The sequence below is a fragment of the Pinus tabuliformis genome, chromosome X, assembly GCF_031772625.1.
Source record: "Pinus tabuliformis cultivar Carrire ecotype Pingquan chromosome X, CPIR1, whole genome shotgun sequence".
Classification (NCBI taxonomy): Eukaryota; Viridiplantae; Streptophyta; class Pinopsida; order Pinales; family Pinaceae; genus Pinus; species Pinus tabuliformis.
In genome coordinates this window covers 1,690,109,808-1,690,122,236 of record NC_142308.1, presented here as the reverse complement: position 1 = coordinate 1,690,122,236, position 12,429 = coordinate 1,690,109,808, and the positions used below count along the sequence as shown (strand labels likewise).

General features: G+C 33.9%; 1 protein-coding gene across 1 annotated transcript; it reads right to left on the bottom strand.

Annotated features, from left to right (window-relative positions):
* Positions 1–713: 713 nt before the first annotated feature.
* Positions 714–1,524, bottom strand: LOC149146507 (protein DMR6-LIKE OXYGENASE 2-like). Its single transcript, XM_089452791.1, has one exon. It carries the CDS (start codon positions 1,509–1,511, stop codon positions 795–797), a length of 717 nt encoding a protein of 238 aa, XP_089308917.1. The 5' UTR covers positions 1,512–1,524; the 3' UTR covers positions 714–794.
* Positions 1,525–12,429: the final 10,905 nt, after the last annotated feature.

Genomic DNA, 12,429 nt, shown 5'->3' with positions numbered 1-12,429 from the left:
TTTATTCATGAGGGAAAAAAATGAACTGAATGGTAGGCAAAAATGTATGCGACTCAGAAAAGTAGACATGTATGAAGTCATGATGGATATGGCAATGAATCAATGGACTTTAACATGTATGACTGATGAGGCTTTGAAAGAGAAGTGTGGGAAACAAATCATGACAACAAAACATTTCTCTGTAGCCACAAATGTCACGACAATTGTAATTAACTCCTTCAAGCTTCAATAATGAATGTGATTTCGAGAAATCACATCTTCATGGACTTGGATCATCGCGCAACTGTCAAAGCTCAGTTCAAATCTTGCATGAAAATTGTTAGAGCTTTTTGAAGAACATAAAATACAAGTATAAATGCTAGCAACAAATTAAAATGAAATGAATTTTTTTACCTGTTGCCTTTGTGCGCTAGTTCCTAACTCCAATAAGACAAGTAGCATAAAATGTTTCCAGCTGTTAAGAAATTTCCATTTGCAAATTTCTTTTTTAATTATTTTCAAATTTTTTAATTGGTTTTTTTTTATTTTTTTTTTTTTGAATTTTTTTTAATATATATTTTTTTAATGGCTTTGATTTTTTTAAATTGCTTTGGGTTGTTTATTAAAATAAAAATAAAATAAAATAAAAAATGTTTTGCATTGTTTTGATTTTCTTTTTTTTTCTTTTTTTTTTTGTTATGAGGGAAACTATAAAGAGCTTACCTAAACTACAGACAGCAATAAGACCTGCTAACTAAAAAGTAGGTGGCTAAATACAAAAGCATACAAATATTGAACATAGTAAGATAAGGATCTTATTTAGAAGAATCTTGGGAAATAGAGAAGTGATGGATTTGAATATTCTCCAAGCCCAAATTCTTGAAATTGTTGTCGCTTCTCCTCTTGGAGAACTCCCCCCAACTGGATTCTTTATATTTGGACGGATTTTTCTCATTAACCAACTCAGGTACAGGTCCAATCATCGCATGATGCGAGGGAAAAAGAAAGAATGGGAAAGAGAACCTTTCCTTCTTGTCATTCACAACCACCCTATGTTCTACACTCTCGTATTTTCCATTGCTCCAAACCTGCATGCAATCCCCAACATGGATGACAAAGGAATTGGGGATAGGCTTCACTCCAATCCATTCTCCATCTTTTCGCTTGACTTGCAGCCCTCCAACGTCATCCTGAGCAAGCACAGTGAGAGCCCCCGGATCCTTGTGGCTACCCACTCCTAGAGTCAGCCACAAGAAATTGGCTGCTTCGGATTGCACTGTGTGGTGCAGTTCGGGGAATACGCCATGGTTGATGACTTGGAAGAATCCCCCGTCCCTGCAAGCTGCGTGTATTTGGGCAACAAGGGAGTCCAAGGTGGTGGTGTGGGGTGGAATAGTGGAGTTAAGAGGGGAAAGATCTATGAGCGGAATTTGATCTATGAGCGTGAAGTCGTTGTGTTTGGCGTTTGGGCGATGCTCTGGAGATTGGATTAAGGCTGCATAGAGTGCTTCAGATTGGCTCTCTAAACCCATTTCTTTTCTTTTGTTTGATGTTGTGTCGATCTTGCCTGAAGTCTGGAGAATGACAAATTAAAGTAACTTGAAGGCTAAGAGTTTGCATGAAAAATTGGCGCTATCTATCCCAAATTTTATGAATTGAAAACTGAACTGGCGTGATCTTCTCCATGAAGAAATGAACTGAAAACTGATTTTCCTCATTGATCAGTTTGAATTCTAAAAATATTTCTCAATAGATATTAGATCTTCGAATGAATGATGGACTGGGGCAATCGATATCCTAGAGAGAGATCACAAGAAATCCGAGAAGCCAACTTTTGAGGAGTTTCAAGGATTTTTCTCAGATTAATTTTAGCTGATGCGTGAAAAATTACGGGCAGTTGAAACCGCCACAAAGGATGTCTGAGATAAGTGTGAGAAGGAATTGCGAGTTAGTTGTCATCTTGCCACTTTTTCCAACGCAACAACTCTTTTAGGTTAGGAAAATGGTCGTTTCTGCAACTGGATCTCTTGCTGCCTCCCCCACCATGACGAGAACAGCGATCCTGTGCCAGCAGCGGCGTGAGGTCAAGAGATCGAGTGCTGGCATCGCAAGAAGGCCTCGCTGGTACTGCCGCTAGTGAGATCGAAGACGATGGCCTTGATTGTTCGTTGGGTCGGGTGGCCGAATTGTTGTAAGCCTGGTTTCTGACTGTGGATGATGCTGCAAGCGCCGCTGAAGCCATTGCTGCCGATGAGACCCAGTACTTCCTGAAATGCCGATGAAAACCTTGAGCTGCTAAATACACATTTTGGTGAGTGACCAAGCGTGACCCACCCTTACAGACATGAACTGCATACATGTTGGATGGAGCTTGCGGGGAGCGCTTCACTTGGACGAGAGAAGGAAGAGACCTTCAGTACAGGGAGACGACTTGCAAAATGTTCCAATATTTGGAGACGACTTGCAAAATGTTCCAATATTTGGCGACCACTTACCATTGCCTCTGCCATGTTGTCCTATTTTTTATTTTTTTGTATTATTATTAAGAAAAATGTTTTTTTTTTTTTTAATATTGATTTTTTTTGAAAGTAAAATTGTTGTATTTTGTTTTGTGTAATTTTTTTTTTTTTTAAATCTCTAAAAAGAAATTTAATTTGATTTATTTTCTAATGTTTTTTTCTAACTTAAAAAAACAAAATTGATTTATTTGTATAAATAAAAAAAAAAAAGAAGAAAGAATTTATTTCTAAGAATTTTTATGTTAAAATCATTTTTTTTTTCTTTTTTTAATTGATTTTTGTTTTGGTTTTTTTTTTTAAATTAAAAATGAAAACTAAATTTTTTCTAAATTTATTTTTATATATATAAAAAAAAATTAAATTTATTTCTAAATAATTTTATTCTATTTTTTATTAAAATCAATTTTTTTTTTAAATAAAAGAAATTAAATTTTTTTAAATCAAAATCTTTTTTTAAAATAAATTAAAATTTTATTCTAACCCTAAAAAAACTTAGGATTTTTTTTTATTGATTTAAGATGATTTTTTTTAGCAAATGGAGATAAGTATATTGCTACCCTAAAAACATTTATAAACATGCTACTTTCTGATCCTCAAGATCATACAAAGACGCAGGAGGAGAGCATACTTATTCAAACTGAAAATATGATCCTACCTACTCTATGCTAATTGAAAATTACAAACTATTACGTGTAATTAAATTTCCAATGTAACCATTCATGCAATAGTAGTAAAAATATATTCATTTTCAATTTCACAATTTTAAAATGAAAATATACAAGGATGATCGAATCTAGTTTTTGTGAGTATGATCTAATGAAATAAAAACAAAATCGATCTAACCTCGTACTTGTTTGAAACCATCGAAACCACTTGTCGATAAGACTTTCATAAGCGTGATTTCCACTCTCATTCAGATCATGCTGCAACTTCTCTTTGTCCTCCTCAATTTCCTGTTCAAATAATTGTTCATCGTTAGATATACAAGATTCTTCAAATGTTAATTCATTGTTTTCTTCTAGAGGAGTAGTTAAACTTTTGGCGGCTGTCAAGATCTCTTCTTCGCAAGAAGAGGAGATCCTAACACTTGCTAGGATCTGAGCGAGTTGTTCCAAACTTATACTCATTGTTTTTCCATATATACATATGGATCTTTCTTGTGTTTTTTTTTTTTTTTTGAATGGGGGGTTTTTGATTTGTGTTCTATTTATATGTTTTCTATATGAGAATAAACTTAAATGAAAATTCCTAAATGCAATTAACCCTAAATGATCCTAAATAAAAATTCTTCCTAAACAATCTTCTTAACTAGCTTACATCTAAGTTTGCTTCCCCGGCAAACTTAGTTGTCCGCAAAGCATGATTTCAATTTATTGGGCTTAAAAACGTTTTTAGGAAAAACACAATGTTGGGCCTCCATTTTATTATTGTTGGGCCTCAAAATGGTCCCTATTTTCACTCCATTATTCACCAATATCTTCACATTTTACCTTCATGTCACCTCCATTCCACCTCCACATCATTCCATTTACCTCATTATTGGGTTATAACTATGCTTTTCCAAAGTTTATTAATTCTTAACATTTTTAAGTGAATTTATGGCTAAACTTTAGAAAATAATATGCTTATACTTATACCTAACAATTAGAATGAGTTTGTTGACATGTGTAGGTACAAAGGAAGCTTCCAGGGCATCTTTATGTGGCCTTGAATGATCAAATTCGAATTTGATAAGATAAGCCTCATGGAAAAGATCATGATCTCATGGAGAAGATCATGGACCTCATGGAGGAGATCATGGAGGATAGGGTTATGTGTCTAGATGGTTGAGAAATGTATGGAACTAAAAGAGAGATTAGTGGATCATCATTATGAGTTTGTTATCTCATCTCATTGTATAAATAGGAGTACCTCCTCCATTCCAAGGGGAGGACTCTTGGAGCATTGTATCCAACTTATGATGGAATAGAATAAAGCTTCATTTTACATATATTTTCATTATGTAGTTTTAGATATAAGTTTTACATATATTTCCATTATGTAGTTTTAGATACAAGTTGCCTTAATGTAGTATATGGAATAGCTTGTCACTTTGTTCTTAGGAGAATTGAGCTCACTCTAGAAGGATCAAAGGAACATGTTATTTCATAGTAGATCTTATTTCATTTAATTGCTTAGATGTTTGAGGATTTGTTTGTGATTGATGAATGAGTTTTAAATTAGAATCTTATCAGCATATGAGAGGACAACCAAGGGTCTAAGTTAGGCTCTCTCTCCATTTGATTTGCATGATAATTGAAATTCATTATTTTGCTTTTATGTCTCAAGTATCATATGAGGAGATAACCAAGAGTCTAAGTTAGGCTCTCTCTCCATTGATTTATATGGTAATTGAAATTCATTCTTTTGTGCTTTTATGTTTCAAGTCATTTCATTTCTTATGCTTATGAATGAATCTTAGTTTAGTTTGGATTAGTACATGAGAGGACAATCAAGACACTAAGTTAGTCTATCTCTCTACTTGAATCTGAACAATAATTAAGTTCATTCTCTTGTCTTCATTTCAAGTTTTTAGTTTCATGTAATCAATGATTTCTCTATGATACTGTAGGGAAGGACAACAAGGACCTCCTTAGTTAGGAGCCTCTTCCCTTGCATATTATATTGAATCGTAAATAATTTAGCTAGACATTGAGTTAGTTGCCTACTCCTGCATATATTTTGCTGGCATCATCACAAGCTTACGGGTTTCCCTGATCGATAATTTAATGAAGCAATTTAAGCCCAATAAATTTCCCAACATTATGTTTTACCTAAAAAACATAAACGTTTTTATGAGGCCGCAAAGCATGATTTGGGAAAATCAGTGAAATGTTTTAGAAATGGTAAAACAAAATAGAGAATTCATATTGGCCAAACAAGTTGGTTTTCCGATATGAATTCGAGTTTGTATTGTGCCACTTTCGTGGATTTTCAAAACCAAACTCCTTTATTATTTTTGACCTTTTTCTATTTTTTATTTTTATTTTTTATTTTCTGGATGGAGGTGGGGTGTAATGGTGTAGGGAAGTATGAAAGCTGATGAAAATAGGTTATATTGAAGTCATGATGTAGTAGTAAGGCTGGACTTCAACATGCTTGGTCGTGGAGCTTAACATACGGTATGGATGATGAACAATATGAATTCAAATCATGAACAAATGATGATGATCAAATCATGAATTCAATATGAAAGGCTTCTTTGAAGATTGATGACTTGACATAGTACTGAACTTGACTACTTCTAATGATTTTCTTCATGTCTTTTTGCCTTGATCTCGATCATGTTGTAGGGTTTATTGGTGTTGTTGGTCAGCATCTAAGAGCAAGCTTCAAGAGTTTGAGTTTCATTGAATGAACTCAACATCAGGTGAATTTTCACTTTGCTTTGTCTTGAACATTTGTATTCATATTCTGGAATATGAATTTGACTTTGAAAATTACTTCATCCATGGAATTCACTCCTTCATTCTTCCTATGACCTGCAAAAACATAGCACTTGCATGCAATACAGCATTAAATGATGGAGCAAGAGAGGTGTACAGTCTCTCTTATTCCAATAAACATGTAAATAATTACAAGCATTGCTTAGAAAACAAGTCCAAATATGATATACAAACAAAATGCATTTATTTACCCCTTTTGAGGAATGGTGGCCAGCCTAGACCTCCTAGCGGTATTTTGTTTACAAAATATTCATTTGATATCCTATTAGAGTGATTCCAAAGCCAAGTTGAAGTGAATTCATATGGCTACCTCCAGTATAAACAGGTTTTCAAAATTGTTTAAAATGATATGGTAAATATTATAAGGAGTGCCATGTTTGATAGAGCTGCTTGTGAATTTGTAACTAGACCAACAATCACTATTTGAAGTGTAACTTCTTCGTTAAAGATCAGATCAATGTGATTCCACTTGGATATTAAATTAGATTCATTTTTGTATTTCCAGTAGAAACAAGTTTTAAAAATTCTTAGGATTGATATCACAAAATTGGTGATAAACAGACCTAGGAGGCAGAGTTTTACTACGCTGTTTTGAAGACATGCAGTCACTAAATGTGGCATAACTTTTTCATTTCACTTCCAAATGGGATGATTAAAATTGTGTCTTAAACTAGACTTGAATATATATCTCCCATATAAACAGGTTTTGAAAAGAAGATGATTTGGTATGTCAAATATGCCAATGAACAGTCAAGACCTAGATTTGTCACCATGCAGATTTTTCGACGAGCAGTTAGTATTTCAAGAATAACTTTTTCATATGATACCTAATTGAAGTGAATCAAATTGATTTGGAAACTAGATTCCAAGGGCTATCTTCCCTATGAATTTTAGATAAAAATGTTTCCATTAGACACTTCAAATATAGGCTGTACTAACTCTGTCCTTAACATGTCACTTGAGACCTAGTTTTGATTTTGATCACATTTTTATTTGTGATATAAATTGAAAAATTCAGAATGGATTCCAAAACTAGATTTCAAGAGATATGTAAATAAACCATGATTTCAAAATGATCCTATATGGTTACCCAAAATAGGCTTGTTCTTACTGCATTTTTCCATGTAGTCCTTTCAAATGAATATTGAACAATGATTTGAAGAAATTGTTTGAAACAAATTTATTATGGAAGTCTTATTGTGAATTTATTCTACTTGTTTATTTATTCTATTCTATCCTATTCTATTTTAGAAAAATAATTCATTCTCTCAAGTATAAGAGAATTTCCAGTGCATCCATTTTCGTAACAAGATCATAAGTAAACTCATATCCAAATTTGAAAAATATACTTCAATGAAATTTTGGACATGAAAATTTATTTGATCAAGATTTGATGAGAAAGAATGTTGAATAATGGAGTAGTGTTGTGAGCTAATGACTAGTTGAAACCAAGTTTTAAGATGATCTTTGTCTGCTTGGTTCTCATTAATTGTCATAGCACAAAACTCTTCTTGTGGTACTTGTTCAAAATCTTGTATGCACAAGGGATCGTGTGATATACTTGCTTGAAATTCTTCAATTTCTGGCTCTAATGTTTGATCTTCATTTCCTGTGATCCATGATTCATTCACCTCCTCACAAAGATAGCTAGAAGAAAGTTCTAGGTTCTCTTCCCGTGGATCATCTTCATGTATGGTTTGTTGCTCTTCTATCCTTTGACATAAAGATTCAACCCTAGTGAGCATTCTAAATTGAGGACAAGGACTTGAAAATAGTTTTGTGGTAGCATACCCTCCTTCTCTAAATGATTTCTTTAACATCATTCTTTAGATCTTGTCTTGCAAATGGATTTTGTAGTTATTTTTTTATTTTATGTTTTTGTTGGGGGGTTTGTTTTGGGAAATCTACTTCTAGGATCTCTATTTCTAAGCATAAAGAAACATAACTAAGAGAAATGCATACTAACTAGATTTTTAGTGTTTTTGTTTATCTTCTATTTGACTATGCTGATAATTACCTCCTCGGCAACGGCGCCAAAATGTTGGGCTAATTTATTGACTAAATTAACACAAGTATTTAATTATCAATCCGGGTTTGTAAAACTTGGAGGCAAATCTACTGTATATGGACATCATATATAATTAAGTTTAGAAGATAAAATTTGAAGATTTAAAGAAGTACATATTACAAATATAAACCTATTTTAACAATTTCTAATTCACTTATGTAATATATGAGGGAAGAGGCTCCTAACTTAGGAGAACCAGGTTGTCCTTCCCTACAATACTACTTTCATGAAGATAAATCTAAGAGCACTAATTAACAATGGTTTATGATGCAGAAGATGTAAAAGAAGAGGCTCCTAACTAAGAAGGTCCAAATTTTCCTTCTTCACAATCCTACTATATCACAATCACCATAGCTTCAAATCAGAAATGCATAAGTAACTTCAAATGAGAAATGGAGAATGAAATTCAGTTTTAGTTCAAGATCAAATAGAAGGAGAATTTAACTTAAATTCTTGTGTGTCCCTTCATATGTAGATTAGAATTAAACCAATATTCATTCAGCAATCATCACACATCTAAATACATTTGAAACAAAAACTAGTCTATGAAAACTATGAAAATTAAACCAAGAAGTGTACTTAGCTTGGTGTGGGGGCCCTCCACCCTTGCCTTGCACACTTGAAGAAATCTCAGCTACAGAAACTTTAGTAAATCAACCAAGCATGAACAACAAATTGGAATGAAACAAGTTCTTCAAATTAGCTCCCAACTCAAATTATACAACAGTTACATACAAATTCCATTACAAAAGCCATCAAAGTCTTGGCTTTAAATAGAGGTTTAATGAAACAAACTGATCTATATTATCTCTAACACTCATATCTAATCATATCCACCTATCTAAGTCGAACTAATCCAATTCATCCCAAGAAATATGGTCAATCCCATAAAATCTCAAAACTGCCCTATTTCCTAGGGATTTTCTGGTGACTAGTCATGTTTGACCAGCCTTGACCGGGCCTAATAAAGCTTGTTTTGGCCGAACCAAGTGGAGTTAGCTTAGTCCTAGTTCCCAAGCTGTCCATCCATGCATCAAACTCGAGCCCAAGTGTCCTGCAAACATGTCATCCACATAGCTATTACGGGAATTTCTGATTCAGTCCAAAATTGCACTTGAAACTCAATTTTCATAAAAACTTCTAGAAATTGCAAAATTAAAATTAAACACCTGAATATGCATAAAATACATCAAAATGAGATGGATGTGATGGAAAATGGATGGAAAATATAAGGATTAAGTAGGTTTCCCTAAGCAAAAATAGACCAAAACTGAGGGCCAACATCTCCCCCTTGCTGATCTTCAAGCATGTCCTCATGCTTGCCTTTGTCTCATTGATCTTCTGCCTCTGTATGCTGACCTCCCTTGCTATTCTACCAATGGTTGTGTCCCTTGAATATTTCTCTTGAGCTACCTGTAAAAGGATATCTATGCTTTCATATACTTCTTCTCTTTTCTTGTGGATGACTTTCCTTACCAATATATCATTCTGGATGAGCGGCTTTAGAGAAGACAACAAATAAAACTTGAATTTTGCAATACATTCTGATATAGGATCCATGTCCCTCTCAAATCAACAATTTTACTCAAAGCATCCAATATCCAGTTTCCCTTACATCTCATTAAAAGAAGTAATTTTTTTATGTATAGGCATTCACTCTCAATTTAGCCACTGATTTACCCATGCAATCTGCAAAATATGGGTTGGAAGAACCAAAAAAATATTCCAAATAAAAAATGAATTTGAGAAAACTGTTTCCATGGAGTCTAATTAGGCTCGTTCTGAAGAAAACCCATGTTTTCGTTTTTCAAATTTCATGTTATTTTACTCAGAAAAAGGCAACGAAAAATAGTGGCTTTCAAAAATCAAAATGCCTTTCTGGGACTGATCCGTTGATTGGAAATCAATTGAAATCAAATTATTCAAATGAACAATTTTCACAAATCTGAATAATCATTTTCAAATTCACCTTCTGTGCCTTCTCAAAAATTGAAAGCTGGAGATTTACTCAAGGTAACCACTGCATGCAACCTAACACTCATTCATTCACTACCTTTTGAGTAATTGATTTTTGGAAAATGAAAATCAGCCTATAAGGCAATCAGAATTATGCTCAGCTACATAATATTCCCCAATTATCGAAATCTAGAAAATAAAAATCATTCTTCTCTGCCTTCAATTTCTGTGTCTTGCCAAAATTCATCAAAAGTCCCCTCTCTGTTTCGATTTTTTTTTACTGTGCCCATACATGGATGAAATGCATTTTTTCCATTGTGTGTAAAAAGAAAGATGGAAAAATTCTGTTCTCTGTATAAATTTTTATGCAAGCCTAATCTTCAGCATGACAATCGACATATGACAATTTTCACATATGTCATTTCATTGCTCCATGATCTATATACACCACTGCACTGTTTAATTCAATCAAAATATGACAATCAATTGCACCTACTACAATGTCCATTGGCATCTAATGGAGATAATTCCTTCTTTTCCATAGGCAATGGCTACAACCCTAACCAACGTAGTGAGTGCCACACTGACACAAATAAACCAAAATCTTAGAAATTCCATTGTGAATATTTAGGGACTCCAATAAACGTATTGAAGTTTTCCCTTCAAAAACTATTTTTATTTATAGTGTCAATGTATGGATCAAGGCTGAAATCCATCAAAAAATATCCAATATCCAAATGAGTCTCGAGGCCATGGATTCTACAAATTTATTGAAAACTGTTAGCAAATATGAATGCAAATCTTTAAACATCAGCCCACGCTGTGTTTTTAAAGACCCATTCCCTTCATGCATCAAACTGGAACGCGACTATTTGATCATAAAACGCATGGATAGGTGTAGACTTCGGCTCAGCAATTTCAAAAATCCGCTCAAACGTTTCATTCATTATTTCAGCATGCAGCCAAACCATAATAAACATTTTATTGCATGGAGAACCGGAATCATAGCTAACAACTCATTCCTCGTGCAATTAATCTGAAGATGTCATCATGCAAACACTCTGTTTTATCTAATAAACTCGGCGATTGCATGGAGAATCAATTTACCTGGCTGTGATGAACTGTAGTGATTTCCTCTGCAACGTGGCTCAATTAACCTACGTTCCTTCTCATTCTCTGGATTTCCTGGAATTTTTTGGCTTATCGTGTAGGCAAGACAATTTCAATTTAAAATCTTCTCTCAACATTTCAAAACAAGAAGGCAGCATGTGGCAGCGTATCTCAAAATCTACAGGTGGCAGAGGATTTTATGCATACGAGATCTGGAACATAAAATCTGGGATTCTTTGCATAAATTACGGCTTGGCATTATCTCCTACACGGTCTCAGCTATATTTATCCTTACCTCCTCTGTCAAAATGTTTAACGCTTTTCAACTGTATGCTAATGGCATCTCCCGTTCCTGAGCCCCTCAACGGCTGTGATGGCAACAAATTCATATTTTTGAGCTGCAAAATGGCAGAGCTATTTTGAGTAACTCACAGGGTTGATGTCAAAACGTTTTTACTATTTACTGTCCTCCCGACTGTAGCTTTACAGGGTTTTCACTGTTATTTTTTGAAAAAAACATTTGACTGTTTTCTTATTACCTTTGCTGTGCTCTGACTGGAATGCAACGTGGTTTTTTCTCTGTGTTTTTTTTAAAAACGTTTTGACCCATTTCCTAAAAACGTTTTTAACCATTTCACTGCTTTTTAAAACATTAAACGTTTCACTCCATTGTTCATCATCCATACTGTATGTTAAGCTCCACGACCAAGCATGTTGAAGTCCAGCCTTACTACTACATCATGACTTCAATATAACCTATTTTCATCAGCTTTCATACTTCCCTACACCATTACACCCCACCTCCATCTAGAAAATAAAAGATAAAAAATAAAAATAGAAAAAGGTAAAAAATAATAAAGGAGTTTGGTTGTGAAAATCCACGAAAGTGGCACAATACAAACTCGAATTCATATCGAAAAACCAACTTGTTTGGCCAATATGAATTCTCTATTTTGTTTTACCATTTCTAAAACATTTCACTGATTTTCCCAAATCATTGAAATGGTTAAAAACGTTTAATGTTTCCCAAATCACTGAAACGTTTTTAACCATTTCAAGGCTGGGAGGGAAAGGTAACTTATATATTTTGTATACCTTCCAAGCCTTATAGATTTTCAGCCATATTCAGCAGACTCATCAGATTCATCATCCAGCAGCAGATACGACTTTCAGCCATGTTCAGCAGACTCCTCAGATTACGACAATACAGATCCATCTTTCATCCACAACTTGAAGAAGAAGTTTCAGAGCAGAATTGTGGCAGCTAAACATGCATGATTCATCCACCATTTTCCAAACCAAGTAAAGAAGA

Bases quoted from the DNA above. Each gene is read 5' to 3' on its own strand.
- LOC149146507 (XM_089452791.1), bottom strand. From the start codon at position 1,511: ATGGGTTTAGAGAGCCAATCTGAAGCACTCTATGCAGCCTTAATCCAA.